The sequence below is a fragment of the Rhinolophus hipposideros genome (assembly GCF_964194185.1).
Source record: "Rhinolophus hipposideros genome assembly, chromosome: 2".
Classification (NCBI taxonomy): domain Eukaryota; kingdom Metazoa; phylum Chordata; class Mammalia; order Chiroptera; family Rhinolophidae; genus Rhinolophus; species Rhinolophus hipposideros.
In genome coordinates, this window is record NC_138048.1 from 102,142,720 (window position 1) to 102,160,834 (window position 18,115).

General features: G+C 46.9%; 1 protein-coding gene across 1 annotated transcript in view; it reads right to left on the minus strand.

Annotated features, from left to right (window-relative positions):
• The window catches only part of RUNX1 (RUNX family transcription factor 1), a 227,715-nt gene that overhangs the window by 57,423 nt on the left and 152,177 nt on the right, over positions 1 to 18,115 (minus strand). The window contains exon 6 of the mRNA XM_081028848.1: positions 1,956 to 2,060. Coding sequence (XP_080884974.1) covers positions 1,956 to 2,060 — 105 coding nt within the window. The remainder of the gene's footprint in view (positions 1 to 1,955; positions 2,061 to 18,115) is intronic.

Consider the following 18,115-nt stretch of genomic DNA (forward strand, 5'->3'; position numbering starts at 1 on the left):
AGAGCAGAAGTAGAGGGATATCAAGGGGTCACATGGTTTAAGCCTCTTCCTCCAGGCAGGTGGGCACGTCTATTTTTAAAGATAGAGATTCTACAGTCTCCCCCTAGTGAGCCTTTCTAGAAGTTTAATTACCCACAAAGTCAATTTCCTTACGTCACAACTGCCTGCCCCCCAACCTGCGCCTTGCTATGATGATCTAAGCCTGCTTCTTCTTTGGTCCTCCATGGAGAGCCCAAGACACCTGCTCGCTGTTTCCATTATGTTCAAAGCAAGGTCGCTGTTAGTATTTACCGTGCCACTCTTACTTTGGAAACCTATGAAGTGCTCAAAGTTGTTCCTGGGTTTGGTTGTCACTGTGTGGTCCTATGTGTGTGGCCTGCTTTTCAATCACAAATTAGCATCAGGGGACGTTACCAAGTCCCAGAGTTTCCTGAGGCTGGCCAGAAAAAGTGGACGGGAAACATAAGGTAAGATGTGGAGGTCACATGGCAGCAAGGGGGCCGTGGGTGGAATACCACGTCTTGGGGGGGCTGTCCCTGATTGGGGGTGGTTTTCTGCTGGGGCATTGGGAAAGTCGAGGTGGCATGTGGGGTGGTTCTAGAAGGTAATGGACAAGCCACGGGGCTGTGGCCAGGACGGCAGGTAAGACCGCCACAAGCTGCGCTGATCACAGGATGACACATAGACGTCATGCCCCAGAGGTGAACTCAGAGGCTCCACGTCACCATGGAGATGAGAAGGTCCTCTGCAGGGCTGGGCCCTGGAAGCAGCAGCCAGAGACACAGGCAGGGAGGCGGTGCGGGGATCACTAACATCTCCTGAGTTCATGCTCTGTGCCACGCACACAGCCTCGTCTCATTTAACCTCAGAAAGGAGCTCCCATTATTCGCTTCATTTTGCAGATGAGGAAACTGAGGTTCAGAGAGGCTCCATGACTTGCTGAAGGCTTCCGCGCCTGAACCAGAACTCCACTTGTTTGTCCCCAGAGCCCAAATACTTAACCACTTTGTTTTACAACCTGGCCTCCCTACAACTCAACTTCTGGGAATAGCAGGAAGCCCTGTTTTTGAATCTCTTTCCCCCTGAGAAGAGAGGATACTAATTTTCCATTGGGGACCTGATGTGGTCTGGAGGCATACAGATGCTGGGTGGGGGTTCCCATCAGCTCCACAGATCTGGAACTGTCACCCAGCCTCCATCCCCGGGAAGGGTGTGGTTAGGAAAAGAGTGTTACTCTTGTGTTTACTCAAAGATAGTCATTAAATCACCATGAAGACATCTCTCTGCAGACTAAACAACCCCACTCCTTTTTTAAAAAGCTTTCCTCATAGGAGCTTTTTTTTTTTTTTTTTTTTTTTTTGGTACCATCTTTCTATATTTACCGGTTTCCCTCCAGGCACTCTTCTACCCTCCCATTCTCTATTTTAAACAATCCTGTAATAAGATTTTGATCTGTGCCACTGAAAGAAGATGGTCATTTTCATAGTTTTCATCTCCACCCTTAACAAATGAACAAAAGGACTGAATGGGTGGTAATTACTCCCTTGTGGTCCACTCTGACCCTCTGGCCTTTTTTGGCCACCCCTGTGCCTGCCCAGTCTTCCATTCATTGTTTGTTTCTAATCCTGTTGAACTTCACTGGTATTTGAGGGTCTAGTCCTTAGTCTCTTGTAGCCCCAGATGGTTCTAGCATGCACTGGAGTCAGCCTGATTTCTGCCTGCCCTCTAGGAGGATGCTTCAGAAAGAGCCCAGTGCTCAGAGACAGACTTTGAGGAGTGAGAGTGTCAATAATAAAATTTGTTCTCCCTCTAGGAGCCGGGCTTTCCCTTCTGGCAGTGGTTTTAGCCACATTTGAGAGCTGCCTATTATTGAACCCAAAGATTGTGAGGTACTGTCTCTGGTGCCGGGGTGTACCAAGCCAGGGGATATGCCAGCCCCGAGGGGGCGCACTTACTTCGAGGTTCTCGGGGTCCATCCACTGTGATTTTGATGGCTCTGTGGTAAGTGGCAACTTGCGGTGGGTTTGTGAAGACGGTGATGGTCAGAGTGAAGCTTTTCCCTGTTGCAAGACAGAGAACACAAAAGAGTGAGGTGATGGCCCGAACATGCCTGCTGAGTAACTGACCACTATGCTCTCCTGCTCTGAAACTGGAAAGATGGCAGTACTTCAGCCCAAGTTATTGGTTTTCCCAATATGCCCTTGAGTTTGCTTGACTTAAATTCTGAAATGCACACCTACGGCGTTTGTGTAGATGTGACACATCTCAGAGTTATATGGCTTTCGTTCCATCATCAATTAACAACACAGGATCAAGAGAGATTCGGATTGGTTTTCTTTCAAGTCAAGACCCCAGGGGACATAGGATCAGATTGACAGCTATCCACTCCTTCCCCTCCCAATGTCTCCCCTTTTTATAAACTTGGGGCAAAAAAGGAGTGAAAGACACCATATCCATCTTCCCCTGTAACATTGTTTGTACCTCCAAGGATTAGGAACGACTGAATTCCTACGTCTGAGGCTAGGCTAAATTAAAATTATTCTCTCTGAATTTCAAAAATACTAATTGCTGGCTGATATTAAGAATTATTTTTAAAGGTTAGATGTTATTAGAGACACTCATAGGGTTGGCCAGACAAAATTTACAGTCAATACACGGACTTTAGAATATGTAACTGACAGACTGAGATTTAATGCATGCTATAAACACATATATGCACATGAATTTCCATCTAAACATTCTATTATACTTATGAAATGTGAGCATATTTTCATTGTGTATGTCTCGTTCAACGTTTTTAACAACTCTTACAAAGTTATTTTTAAATTCCTTAAAATATATATTTATAATTTATAACATAATTACCAATATGTAATTAACATAAATATATTAATAATGTAATTATTAACACGCAAATACATTAATTCATTAAAACATTTCTTCTTGGCCAAGTGGCTCAGTGGATGGACTCTGGGATTAAATTCTGGCCTGGTGACCTTTGGCAAGGTACCAGACCTCTTTGTGCCTCAGTGCTCTTACCTGGAAGATGGGTACATATGACTTTTCCTACCTTATAGAATTTAGGGGGAGGTTAAATAAGTTAATACGAGTAAAACCGTTGCAATAGTATCTGACGCATGGCATTCAAAGGTGTGTGTGTTATGCTCACTTTTATTATTTCTCTTCTCTATTTCCCATTGTACCGTAACAAGATCCTAAGGTTTGACTAAGCATGATGTTCAGACCTACTACTTCAATATAATATTCTCTAACAGACTTTCTTCTCTTAATCGGGTAGCGTGAAGTGAAACCAGAAAGAAACGAAAACAAAATATGTCCACTCAGTCCCCTATCTGTTCCCAAAACTGTTTCAAAAATCAAATTGTCTCCCTTTTCCAAGTTAGAAAGAGCAGAATATGTTCAGCTGTGACACATGTTTGGATACAAAAGAAGGCTGCAGAAACACGCTCGATGAAAATACAATCTTTGGCCACAATAAGCCAGTGATTCCTAAACATGGAAACCCCCACCACACAATCTCCACGGAATTGTATTCTGTCTATGGAAAGTCTGTGATAAGAACAATCTCAAGGGATGGTCTCAGGATGACACCTACTTTGTCCTGCGTGGCTTTACAACCAAGGTCACGGCTGACCTGTCCAACAGGTGGGGTGAGGGGCACCGTAAGGGACAGCACGCTGGAGGAGCCCAGCACGCCCTGCACCCAAGTTCATGTTCCCCATCAGCTGGCTTTCTCTCCTGGAACCTGGAGAAGAATCCTTTTGGGCTTTAGGGATTTGTCGTCTTTAGGACATCCTTCACATGTCACCAGGCAACAGCCCAGACTGTTTTCTACCCTGGCATCTAGCTGATGCGGAGGGATGGGCAGGAGAGGTGGCACCCAGGTGGCGCGAGGAGGGCGCAGTGAGTGGAGGCAAGCTTCCCTGTTGACTGCCCATGTTGCTGCTCTAAGAACTGGTCAGAGGGGCTAAGGCAGCTGCTGCCCTGGAAGCAGCGCTGTCCCCGTGTTCCTGTGATCATAACGGCCAGTCTGTCCCACCCTCATCAAGAGCCTACCAGAGTTATTACCTATATCATCAATACTGAACGCCACAGCCAGCTTTTAGGATCTTCTCACTACCAAGTCCGTCCCATCCGTCCTCGTCCTGCAGCCAGGCTCCTCTCTGAGTTCGCTCACAAGCCATGGCATTTCTGACCCTTCTAACAGGCGGAGGGAGGGCTGCAGCAGGCGTGAGTGAGGCAAGCTGAGGCCTTCGTTCCTGGGCCCCCGCATCAGCCATCCAGGCCTCCTGGCGCCACCCCTCACCTCAGTCTTCCTGGCCTCAGAGTCGGGCACCAGTCACTCACCTTCCAGGTAGCTTCCTCGCCAACTACAGTTCGCTTTGTGGAAATTTTGGGGCTGCCTCCTAAAGCATTCCTCGCCTTTGATTGATAAGGATGTTGGATTGAATGGGGTTCGTGGCTATAAACGCCTGAGAGCAGGGATCCCGTTCACCATGTACCCTCACAGGAAGGTGGGAAGGGTTGAGGGTGGGAGGGGGGCCTCAGGGTAGAGGGCTGACTGAAATGAAAAGAAAAGAAAAAAGGTAAAAGGACCCTGAAGATACAAGCAATGAATAATGACACTGCTGCAGTGATGGAGCAGGTCTGAGAACGTGCGTGTGTGTGTGTGTGTGTGTGTGTGTGTGTGTGTGTGTGAGAGAGAGAGAGAGAGAGAGAGAGAGACAGAGACAGAGAGAGAGAGAATGCGTGCACATGTGCAGCGCAAGCAGGGGTGGGGTGGGGGGAGCTCTACCTGTAAGAGAGTTAGATTTGAGTTCCTGTAAAAATGATTTCACCTCTCCAGATCTCAGTTTCCTGGTCTGCAAAATGAGGGGGTTCATGGGATACCTACAATGTCACTTTCAGCTCTGAGTTTATCTCCTGACGATGTGGCCCTTCTGGGTGTCCATCTCCTCGTGCAGGCACGTGTGCCTCTGTGTGTGTCCTCTGTTGCCTGCAACTTTTAGCATTTCAGAGATTCCACGATAACACTGCATTAGTTTCCTAGGGCTACTCTAACAAATGACCACGGACCGTTAGCTTAAAACAACTGAAATGTATTGTCCCACAGTTCTGGAAACCGAAGTCCCCAATCAAAGTGTCAGCAGGGCCACACCCCCTCTGAAGGCTCCAGGGAAGAATCCTCCCTTCCCGTCCTTGCCAGCCCAGCCCGGCTTCTGGTGGTTGCTGGCAGTCCTAGGCTTCCCTTGGCTTAGAAGCACCATTCCAGGCTCTGTTTCCATCTTCACGTGGCCTTCTCCCTCTGCGTGTCTCCTGTCTCCAAACCTCCCTCCTCTTATAAGGACACTGGTCACTGCATGGAGGGCCCACCCTAACCAGGAGGACCTCACCTTAACTTGATTATACCTGCAAAGCCACTATTTCTAAATAGTCACATTCTGAGGTCACTGGTGGTGATGAGTTTTTAGGGGACACTGTTATACCCAGTAAAAATATCAAATGTTATGTGAGTTCCAATCTTGGCCCCATGAGTGACACGTGCTCTGCAGGCACCATGCATTTTACCTAATGAAACAGCCCCACTCCTGTGGCAGCCCTCCTACAGGCATTCTACTCTTGATTTCCTAAATGACAACAAAGAATCATTGTCTTCATAATATTGGCATTTTGGGGTCTGTAGAACTTACAACTTTTCAAACACATTCCCATATACTATTGCATTTGGTGCTCATCACATTGTCCTGAAATAAACAAGATAGATTTCATTGTCCTCAAGTAATAGGTAGCAAAGCCAAGGCTCAGAGAGGTTCAGTAATTTACTCAAAGTCACACAGCTCGGATATGCAGCAAACTCCTGATCTCCCAGCGTAATGCTCACTGTTCTTTACATTATTGTCACAAGATCCTAAATCTCTGTTTGCAAACCCAGTGGCACCGACACCAGGAATCTGAACTTGTGGTACTTTCTTCATGCTTTACCACTACCAAAAAAAGGGAAATAGTCCCTGTAACCCTTATGTACCCAAACTGTATTTGACGGCGAACTGTAAGCCTGGATTACAATTCCAAAGCTGTGTCTTACTGAACTGAAGTCGGGCTCCTGGCAGCTGAGCACTTAATGACGCCCCCTGGTTAACCACAGACTGGCCTACTTAATCGGGAGTGAAGTTCAACCCAAGTGAATATTTGTGAAATCGTTGCTCACGATTAAAGTTCTATTATTTTGTGCCCATTATTTTATGTGCAGTCACCAGAAGTATCTGTCCGGCAAAAGCTACGAGATGGGGCATTTTGGCCAGAGTCAAGGTGGTTCACAACCACGAAGGTAGAGACGTTCTGGTAGTTTCCTCACAAGGGGCTCGTTTATAGCTTTGACCAGGACATCTGCCTGTTGCCCCATAGACAGAGGTAAGAAGTGACGACATTTTGCTCACAGGTCAGTGTGACTTTTTCACTCTGGGAAAACTCTGCCTTCCACTTCCTTGCATTTTTCCGACCAGCCCTGGCACCCAACTTGACAGTTGGGGACAGTCAGCCAGTGGGCACATGTGACTGATGCTCTGATGGGGGCTGCCCTCTGCCCCCATCATGCCCCAGCCCATACCTGCTGAGACACATCCCTTCTTGGCCAGCACCTGCAGACATAGTAGCTGTACCCTGGAGCACACATGTTATTAGCCAAATTCTCTCGTTCAAATGACCTATGGGCCTGGTATTTTAAGTGTGTGGGTGTGGAGAGTGAAAGGCTCTCAAGTGTTTTTCTCAGCAAGCTGTAGCCAGACTAGGAAGAAGGCAGAGGAGAGGAGAAGAGAACAGATCAGCTACATAACCTCCCCGCTGCTCCCCACAGCCCCAAATCGGCTCTGCAGGACCAAATGTGAGGGTGGGAGGCGGGGCTGCCGGAGCGAGAACTGATATTCGCCTTGGAGCCTGAAACACATTCTTGCCAGAAGAAGCCCCAGTACTCCCTGCAGTCCTGGCTTTGGCCCCATAAGACTTTGGCCTGTGCACAGATGACCCCGGAGTGCTGCTGAAAGGTTTCAGCTCTTGGCTCCCGAGGGGTCCAGCCGCAGGGTCACAGGGGCCCTGCATGGGGAGTCACAGTGACGGCAGCTAAGAAAAGGGGGCACTGAGACCTTCTTTCACCCTCAGTTCTGGCCGGTGCGTGGGCTCCAGGAGGAGTACTATTTAGAAGCACAAACCCTAGGACTGAGTAAGAAGGTGGGAAAGAACAGCCAGGGGGAGAAGGAGTATTATGACTTACACTTGGAAGCCACAAAAAACAAGCAGTTGATTCTACAATCTCAAGGAAATGCAGAGGGTGCTAGATGACAAAGTGGATCCTCAATCTGACCTGCCTGTGTTCAAATCTCAGCTCTGCCACTTGCTAGCTGTGTGTCCTTGGGCAAGTGACTTAACCTCTCTGGGGCCTCAGCTTTGTTATCTGTGAAATGGGGGTAATAACAATTCTTCCATCTCATGGTGTTGTTGTACAAATTAAATGAAATCACGAACTGGCAAATGCCGGTTTAATTATCATTAAAGATGTGATAAAACATGATTCCACAAAGAGCAGAGCCAAGGGCAATCCCATGAGGAGGGGCTGGTGACCATGCATTGAGGTTTGATGTTGGTGGGGAGGCGTGTGTTAGTGTTTTGCAGGACGGTGGAATGGGGCCCGAAGACCCAACAGGAAAACGACACCTTCTACTCGAACTTCAAGTTCAAGTTCACTCCTGCCCCGCCAGCTGGCAACCTTTATAAGGCACAACTGTGACTGGCTGATTGGCTTTTGAAACCAGCCAGGCCAAATGCTCCCCACTGGTGCATGTGGCGTCCCCTTCAACGCCAGTTTGTTCATCCAAATGCCACGGCCAAATATTAACTGCTTTATTTAGTTGGGAAGAGGGACACAGGGCAAGTGTTCCCAGACACTTGCTGCCGTGACACACTCACCAAGGTGGGGCAGCCAGGAGGCCTCAGGTCTGTGCTTTAATAGTCTCCACGTCTCTGGGCCCAGGGGCTGGCACACTCCTGCCGCCACTGTGGTCTCATAAAGCCACGGCTGGTCACTGCTGTTCTGCGCGGCCCCACACACCCACTTCCTCACCACATCTGGGAAGTGGCTAAGCCTCAGGATTTCTGCAAATGTCCACACTGCTCTCAAAAGGGACGAGGGTGGGGAGAGGCATAGAAGGCGAAAGGCGACTCGAAATCATCTCTTGACCAGGAGTGGAGTAACACACTTAGAAGTCCATGCCCACGGCACTGTCCTCCGTGCTAGTGTGTGTGAGGGGCGAGCCTCTCACTCCTGTGCCGCTGCAATTGTCACTCCTGAGGTCTGGTTCCTGGGTCGCCAACTGCCTGCACAGTGGCTCCTTGGCCACCGGGCTCTCTTTCTGTCATTCTCTTCGGTGTAGGTTTGGGTCCCTGGGTCACCTTCTTTTTGGGGCTGTTTCTGTGGGATGTGAAACTTGCCCTTTGTCATGCAAGGGAAGTCTGTACTCAGGGTCCATCCTCTGCTGAGGGGGTCATATTGCTTAGGAACCTCAATCTTAACATTTTTTACTCACTCGTGCATCTCTGCTGGAAAATAGTTGTGCTCACAAACTTTAAACACCCAAGAAAGTGAGGAAGTGTCAATGGAAAAACAACAACTGCAGCTTTTGAAAACTAAGAAAGCCAGGGAAGGCTCAAATTTTGCTCTTTGCAAATTCTGGAAATCCCAAAAGATTCTGAAATGTTGCAGGGAGGTTTCTCCTTTTACCACGTAAATTGTGCCACGTCTAATTTTGATCACGGATAGCTAAGTATTAAAATTGACGCACCCTCAGATTCCAGGAGAAGTCCAAATTTGGGGTATTTTTCACAAAGTATTTTTCATTTATATTTCTCTCTTTTCCACTGGAACAATCTAACAGCCAAACTTCATGCTTTCGTTCCTCATCCATTTCCTTACCCAAACACTTACCACTATTTTTGACAGTGGAGCTGTATAATTATTTATTTGGGGATTTCTGAATAGGGTACAAAGACCTCAAGTTGCACGGAATTTCCTGGTTTCTCTAAATTGAAATTAAAATGTCAGCGCATATGCACTTGTGTGCAAAGTGTGCCTGTGTTTGCACGTGTCTTTATCCAGTTGCACCTGCTTCCATGTGGGCAAAATAAGACAGGAGGCCCAAGCTATTGGCACAAGGACGACCCCTAAAAGTCGACTGAAGATCAGGTGCTTAAATACAGAACTCAGTTTTCCATAAAAGCAGCATTTGTTTGGAATGATGGATCGTTTGAAAAACAGCTATCTTCCTAAGAGAAAGCCCAAAACATGCAAAATGTTTTCTTTGGGGATGTTCTATAAAAATGAGTTAATTGAGGACTGGGAGAGTGTTTTATTATTCTTCGCATCTTCTATTCTGAGGCAATAAAAAATGTTTGATAAATGGATCTATGATTTATTCTACAAACTTTCCATTCCACAGCTTGTTCCTTAAGACGTCTGATTTCATGTTGAAAGCATGGCTTTCCTCTCTCATGGCACAGGTGTGAGCTCAGCTTTACAAAAGGAATAGGTGGGCCAGCCGTTCTCTTCCAGAGGGGTATTTACTGAACCCCAAAGAACCATGATACTCCATATGATTTTGTACTTAATTTCCCCAGATTTCACGGTTCCTTTTTTTTTTTTTTTTTTTTCCGGTATCACAGGTCCTGAGTATCTTGGTTGAGAAACTGAATTTTAATCCTTTTAGTGCAAACACCCCCACAACCCTAAATCCAAATCTTTTTAAGGCCAAGGTCATGCCTGCTGCCCTGAACTTCCATTTGAAGAGTCCCCTGCTTTGTGCACCCAAATCCCCCAGTCTCCGCCTTTCAGATAAGGGCCACACAGGACGGGTGACCAAAGTTATCTCCTGGGCCTGACCTAGTCCTAGCCCTGACTTGTGCCCACAGACCCCAAACACACCCCCAGTGCCACGTGGCGCTGCAGCACAGAGGCCTGAAGGATGGAGATTTTGAAGGGAAGGCAGCTTGGGGTCCTCAGAGCCTATTTACAAGCTTTCAACTCCTATGGCAGCCACTGCAAGAGGCAGAGAGGGCAGGTGGAGTTGGGGGCTAAACGGGAAGAAGAGGGAAGGTCAAGACAAGGCTGGGATGTGGTAGGCAGGGCCTGGTGCAACTGACTTCTAGGTGCAGCGACATTTACCAAAAATAAGGTGTTTGCAAACTGGAGATGCATGTGTCTGAGGCCGTCAGACGGTGCAATGGGAGTTTCAATCCTTGGATCAGGCTTTAAGCCCCCCAAGCACCTTCCAAACACGTTTTCCATTCTTTAATTTGCAATCCGAGTCTTGTTCTACCACTTTTACCCAGTCAATTTCCTGCTTAAAGCCTGTTGGCAGCTATCCATTTCACTAGGACCAGAACAAACTCCTCGCGTGGACGTCCAGGCCCTCACCAGCCCTCTTTCAGCAGGCTCCGTCTTCTCTGCCTGGACACTCTTCTTCATGCCTTCACCTGGACAGCCTTCTCGTCACCCAGAAGTGTCTCAGCCGAGATGACAATTTATCCAGGAAGACCCCTAACCTCTTCACTAGGTTCTGCAGCACCACTCATGAGCACCCTTCACCGTGGTGCTGACCAGTCAGAGCAGTGATGGCTAGCGTCACTGTCAGCCCCTCACTAGCTCTTGAAGGCTGTGGCTTCTCTTTGGCCGGACTTTGTCTCTCTAACGCCTGGCACACAACAGGTGCACAATGCGTATCTGATGAATGAATGAAATGCCCTCCTTAAATGACCTCTGGAGGTGGGCCACAATGATAATGAAACAGCAATGGACACCACACTTCCTGATCGAAAAGGGTCCAAAGCCTGTGAAAGACTCATCAATGAACACAGAATCCATCACATGATCAGTGCCCAGCAAACATCTGGAATGATCATATTATTATTATCAGTCATGGGTTTATATATGAATATTTATGAAATCCCTACTGTGTTTTAGACATTCTCATTGCACAAGCTTCCTAGTAGGGTACAGGAATATAAATTCCTTGCCATTAAGGAGCTGACAATGGAAAAATGCGTCGTTCCTAACTTTTTGATTCTGTGAGATGTGTGCTAAGTCCAGCCTGCTCTTTTCCCTCCTCCCTCAACGATTCTAGCTGAAGAAGGAAGAACAATGTAGAGGGAAGTCACAGCTCTTCTTCCTAAGTCTTGTTACCTATACTTCATCTCGTTAGAATCATCCTGACAACTTAGCAAGGTGTATATGAAAGGCACTCTCATACCTATTATACAGATGAGCAGACTGAGGCTAGCACATCTTCGTGAGTCAGTCCTGCAAGCATGCCCAGTTCTCATGCTACGCCACGCTACCTTCCAAAGACCCACAGAATCATCACAAATAGATGTGTGTGTGTTTCTATGTTATTACGAATCAGAGGAATATCAAATGGAACACAATGGCTCTACTGTAATCTGGGCCCATGGATTTGGACAGAATGCAAGATAACAGTGTAGTCAGATACCTCTCCAAATAACAGCCAAATCAATCAATGCTCTGTTTGTATGTAGCCAAGAAAAGAAAAACGTGCATGGACGTTCGTTCTCTTGCAGTTTCTGAAAATGCTGAGATAGCACCTTGAGAAGGCTTCCCAGGGAGCAGCCAAGCTGTCCTGACGTGCGGTCCAAGGAGAGCTGCTGTGGCACCTCTATAAACCTCCCTAAACTTGGGTGGAGTCGGCAATTACCTCGGGAGGAATGTGACGCTGCTGGGTGCCAGCCTGTGGACCCAGCAGCAGGACAAGGGGATTACTGGGCTTCATTGTGAAAACGCAGTGTTTATTGTTAAAATACGATCGGGAATTAAGGGGCATGTATGAATCATAAATATTTGCATGCCACTAATGTTTGGACAAAAGAGTTGGAAGGGCTAAGTTGGGAGAACTTCTTTTCCCATGAAAAGCAATGCTTCGAATTACAGTGCATATTTGATTTCGTCTCTTCCATTGCTAATCTGAAATCTCAGTGCCCAGTGCGTATAACCCTTTCACAACCTGAGGACTCTGTGAGGTTGAAGAATAAGGATAAGGGTTGATGTGCTCTCTGGGAAACTCATCAATTTTGATACACAAAAAAGCAGGTCCCAGTTGTTGTTTGTGACAGGCTCACGGAGTTTCCATTGTTTGCTCTGTGGAGTTAGTGTCACTGACCACACAAAAGAATCATAATACCTAAAGTATGTCTTAGCTCAGGTACTCCTCACTGTACCACCTGCCCAGTCCCATGGACAAAGGTAGAACTGGTCTCAAACAGGTCAAGTAACTTGCCCAGGGACACACAGCTCTAAGCCAGTGTTCTCAACCAGGGATGTTCCCTCCCCCTCCACAGAAGACATCTGGCAATGTCTGTGGACATTTCTGATTGTCATGACTGAGAAGGTAGATGGTAGTGGCCAAGGGGTAGAGCCCAGGGATGTTGCCACTATCCAAAGATGGCCCCACAACAAAGAATAATCAGCCCTGACTGTTGAGAGTGCCTGGGTGGGCACCCTCCTCTCAGTGAAGAAGCCAGTGAAGTCCGTGCACTAACCACTAAGCCATACTGCCTGGGGCAGTCACCCACTGGAAGGTAGCTGATGAGTCCCTGCTCTGTGTCAGGCACTGATCCGGTTCCTGATGAGACCAGAGGGTGCTTTTCAAGCCAAGGGCTGGTCTTTCGTGTTTTGAAAATTCTTGGGAGCCCGCCTCTTGGGGTGGGGGTGGGGGTGCTTTGGGGCACATCTTCATGTCTTTGCTATGGAGCCGGGTCTCAGTTACCACTGCTGTGTACTTGTGCAGGCCACAGCTGTTCACCAAGCACATGTAGGGGCGACACGTGGGCTCTGAACTCCCATTTGCATAGTTAACTCTTACTAGTCTCACATGATTTCATATGCCACTTCTTTCCACGCCAAATCTGGGAGCTGGTTGCTTTACTGCGGGGAGCTTCAAGGAAGCAAATGTCTACTTGAGGCAAGAAGATTAGGAGTGAGGGTCTCCATGCAGCGTACAGCCAAGCAAAAACTAGAGGAAGCAGTCACAGCCAAGCTTATTCAAGGAATTCAACCTGCAGCTGACACTTCCTTCAGGCAGTGAGAACATCCAGGGGACTCTTTTTTCAAACTGTTTTCTTTCAAGCCATCCTTCCATGAATCTCAGTATGGAAAACAGGTGATGGCAGAACTAACATGTTGGGGCAGGTGGGAGAAGGCTGCAGGAGAACCCAGCCATGTCTGCCTGTGCTACCTGCAAATCCAGCCAGACTCAGGGCTGCCTCAAAGATGGCCAGTGAATCAGGCCTGTCGGTCCCTTCCCCTCTCCTGCTATGCGTTCCCTCCATTTTTATTTCAGGTGTGTGACCAAGAGCCCTTTCTGGCATTTGTCAATGATTCTTTTAAGTACTTTTTAGTTCGAGGGAACACTGTCCCGACCTCAGTCCATGTTCCTGGACCCATGGACCTATGGGCCTTCCACTGAAGCTTTAGGCACGGGTGGGGTGAGTCACTGAGCATGGAGAAGCTAGCAGTGTACTTTTACTCTGTCTGATGGTCCCTGTGGGCCTGCACCTCTGCCGCATTCCCGAGGGAGTGGCTGCAGTGGGAAAGTCTTCCAGGAAGAGCTTCCCCTGCTGTGGAGCCCACGCCACCCGCAGCCTCTCCTTCCGGCCACCACACATCCCCCACCGAGATGCCCAGAGACGGTGCAATTCCATGCCCACAGACCATGGGTATGTTTCCATATTTAAAAAAAGACGTTAATATTCAGGGATGCTTTCTAATTTTATTTTTTTATTGTGTGTGAACTTTTTAATGTTTCCCATAAATTCTGTAGATAGGTAGACAATGTTAGGGAAGAAAGGGAAAGGAGATCGTTTACAACTTATTGCGACGAGTGTGGAGCTAGAGCAGGGTTTCCCACTGTTGGCCTGGCGGACCTTTTCGATTGGGTAGGTCTCTGTGGTGGGGACTGTCCTGTGCACTGTAGGATTGTAGCAGCAGCCCTGGCCTCCACCCACGAGAAGCCAATAGTACTCCCAAGCACCCATCATGACAACCGAAAGTGTCTGCAGATATTTCCAAGTGTCCTCTGGGGGTCAAACTCATCCCAGCTGGGAAACACTGAATGACGCCACCATCAAAATGGATAAGCCCTATGTTGTACACTTGAAATCGATATAATAGTGGCTGTCAACTATAATTGAAAATTAAAAAAAAAATGGATAAACATATGGATAGGCAAGATACTGACCACACCTGCCCTGAGGTTTCAAATAGGATGATGAAGGTACAACATCTGGAAAGACTCAGTGTCATAGGTACCAGAGACACACTATTTAGAAGAGGCAGACAAAGCCTTATGATGATGAGCTGAGACGTATCATCATTAATTATGACAGGTAAATAGATAGACACAGAAACACCGACTGTAGTCCATACAATGGCTTTAAATACAAGAAAGGGAAAACACTCTGCAAAAACCCCCAAACCAATGCCTTGTGCAAACTGGAGATTTTCCACCTCCAAACAGGCCCATCCCTGCCTCTTGCCTTGTCTGCTGAGATCTGAGAAGCCCACAGCTCACGACTGTGCTCAGACGCCTGCCCGTGATCCTGTGCCGTTGCTTTGTTTGAGCCAAGGAAAGGCTCCTTTGTTTGCATAAAGTGACTCAGTGAGGGCCACACACGGCTTGTGAGGTGCTGGCCAGCCTCCCATTAGCCAGACCCAGGAGTTTCCTCAAATCAGGAGGCCCGGGTGGGCGGTGGGGGTGGAGGACGTGGGGGGCGGGGGCAGAGGTGGTAGAGACCTTCAGTTTGTGCTCCCATACATTCTTCATGACAGTCCTAAATCTCAGGGTAAAAGCAGGAATTAATCTAAGTTGCAAGATAGACAGGAAATTTACCAACAACTTCTTTGAGAAAAACGCAGTGTAAGGGGCTCCTAAATGAATGCTTCCTCACTAAGGCAGTCAGAGGACACACATTGGAATCCAGCAACAGAAGGGCCTCGAGCTTCTCGAAGGAGGTTGAGGGGGATCCCTGTATGACTTATGGGTCCTCAACTTCCTCGTTGACAACGTTCAGGGATATAACATGGAATTCCTAAATTGGATATGCTGCCCGAAATGGACTAATAGAGACCGGGCAACGTGCTGGGGTCCCAGGTCAGTGCAGTGCCAAAGGAACAGAAGTACAGCTCCATGTCAGTGCAGACCGAAATACATCTCTGTGGAAGGCGGGACTCACGTCTCAACCCACGAAGGAGCACAGACATTGCCTGACGTCCACTAATGCATATTTATAAATATAAAAGTCTGGACGAGCAGCAATGTGCTCCCCACACCTCACGAGTGAGCTGATAAAATTGGCACAGTTGAAAGTATTCATGGGCTGCTCATTATGACGTCCACATTGCTCACTCACTAATTTCTGTTAATTGCTTTATTTGGGCTTCAGATAAGATGTTATGAGCATGGGTTTTGTTCTCAAAGATAATATGGTCCAAGAAGTCACCTCATGGACACACGGACACACACTCACACACACACACAACCCCGCCGGTTGAAAGTCCAACAGATCCTTCAAAACCATATAACCTCTCCATATTGACAGGACACAGTTATTCAGAAACATCCCTTTACTGCTTTGAACTTGTTTTACAATCAGCAGCAGAAAGAAAACACTCATCAGACAGGACACTATCTCTCTTTTCAACAAGTAATTTTTCCTTAAAAAGAAAAGGAAAAAAGAAACACAGACTATGTTCTTCCATAACCAGTCTTCTCCACCCTCTCTTGCCCCTCGCCAACCAGCACAAAAAGAAAATACAAAACTGATTTATTAGAACCAGAGCAGCCTTGCGGCCGTTGGCCCGATCACTGTTTATGTCTATAATGCTTGCTGCTGAAACAGGAAGCTCTAAAAATCACTCAACCATTATTTCTCTCGGAGACACTTTCTGATTGATAGTCTTCTGTCCCCACCAGAAAGAACTGCCTCGACCAAACACGCAAGACGGCTGGCGAGGAAGGGGTGGCGGGTGGGTGGGTGGAGAGAGAAGTCTAGCTTCTGCCCATCAACTCTAAAATAATGTTCATACAAATAACCTCAATTTTAAAAAGCTGTCTGACACTCTCATCGAGGCCTGGCACTTCATAAAATCAGCAAGAAAACCATGAAGGGATAAAGTATAAAACTGTGCTCCAGGCTCAAGCAGTTTTCAAGAATGCTTTTGTCTCTGGTCCCTTCTCTAGGCATGAAGGGGACAGGGCCTGCTGGTGGTGGTGGCTGGGGGGAGGGGGTGGAGCAACTGGCTTTAAGAAAGTGTTGTTACCCTTTTATTGGCAAATGTAAAACAGAAGGAGAAACCTGATCTGTAAAGATGACTTCTACGTCAGATCATGGACACTAGCTTTCGATCTGCCGTCTAAAAGAATTATTTGCTAGGGCTGCCTGAGGCTGGGTGTATCAGAGGCTGGGTCTTTTTCCATTCATATTTGTCCACACTGAAGTCTCAAAACAGATTTCAGTATATACATATTATTTTAAAGTACAGATCAACCACAACAGAAAAAGAAAGGGGAGGTGGTGGAAATGAGAGTTGATTTTAATAGCAGTTATGTTTTTCCTTGTATTCTCTCCAGGAGATCTGATTGCCAGCTTATCATCTTGTATGTTATTCATGAAACAATCTGGGGTTGTCAGATGAATTTTTCCTTCCCTTATTATATGAGCCTATGATGGAATAGAGAATGATTTGGATCCTAGGATAATACCGTGAGTCATTCAGACCATTTCTCAGTAATAACCACTCCATAAAGACATGTCTCTTTTCGTTTAGAATACCAGCACAGTTTATCCTTTTCTAAATGTACCTTCTCTTCATCTCAGCCAGTCTTTCACTCATCTGAAGGGTAACTTCCCCATACAGTGCCCCAAATAATGTAAAATAACTTAAGAATGAAAATGCCTTAAGTAAGAAACATTACACAAATATGCAGTAACCCAGATTGTGACGGGTAAATATTATGTCTGGGATGACATCCGCAGCAAGAACATAATGAAGGAATTTCATTTTATGAAAGCGTTGGGAAAGCGTACTATTTTGAAAGTGGGCAAGATTAAAGTTGCCAGGGAGGTCAACATAAACACAGATTCCACCAAGAAATTAAACCCCGTCCTAGCTACCCGAAGGACACGTGGCGTCCCTGGGCTGGAATTCGTACTGCAGCTCTGCAGCCAGGGGCCCAGGAAGTGACTAGAGAAGAGGTTTCTCTCGCAATGACACAAATGGGCCCTCTTCCTTTGCAAGTGACTCCATGCATGCACATCTGGTGGTCTTTCGACAGTCTGAACTAGCAGTTTGAATGGGATCTACTTTCCAAAATATACCAACCAGGTCTTGGCCATAATAAAGTAAGAATGGGGTAACCAACACAGCACAGACTACAAAAAGAATGTCTACCTCACTTGTTCCCTTATTTATGCATTTTCCAGTTATCTACAACATGCAACACAGCAGTAGGCTGGCACTCCACGGTCAAGGCAAAGTTCCAAATTCACAGGTTCTTGGCTTGGGGGGGTCCATGGACCCCCCCCCCAGAAGGTCCATCAATGAGCTTCAGTACCCCTGGAATCTGAAGCTGTACATGAACCTGTGTGTTTAAGTGCACAGGTGCATTATTTTTCCCCTTGGGAGAAGGCTTCCCAAGGATTTTTCAAAATGATCTGTGATGCTCCCAAAAGACTGAAAATCATATTCTTAGAAAAATTAGAAGGACATGTGCAGTGGATTCTCTTCCCTTATTTACGATATGGTTGATGATACCGTCTGGGAGATTTCCTCTTTGGTTCTAAAATGAATTAACTAAAGCCATACTCCCTGATTGATCAATCCCTTTCCCACTGATTAAGTACTCTAACAGGGACGGAAGCATTCATAGATCTCATTGCTAAAATTTCTTAAATGTCACTCAGCTGCAGCCATGATATACTTTCTTGCAACTGAAAAATGCCAGTAGCACCTGCCTCAACTGCTAATATGAACAGCATGTAA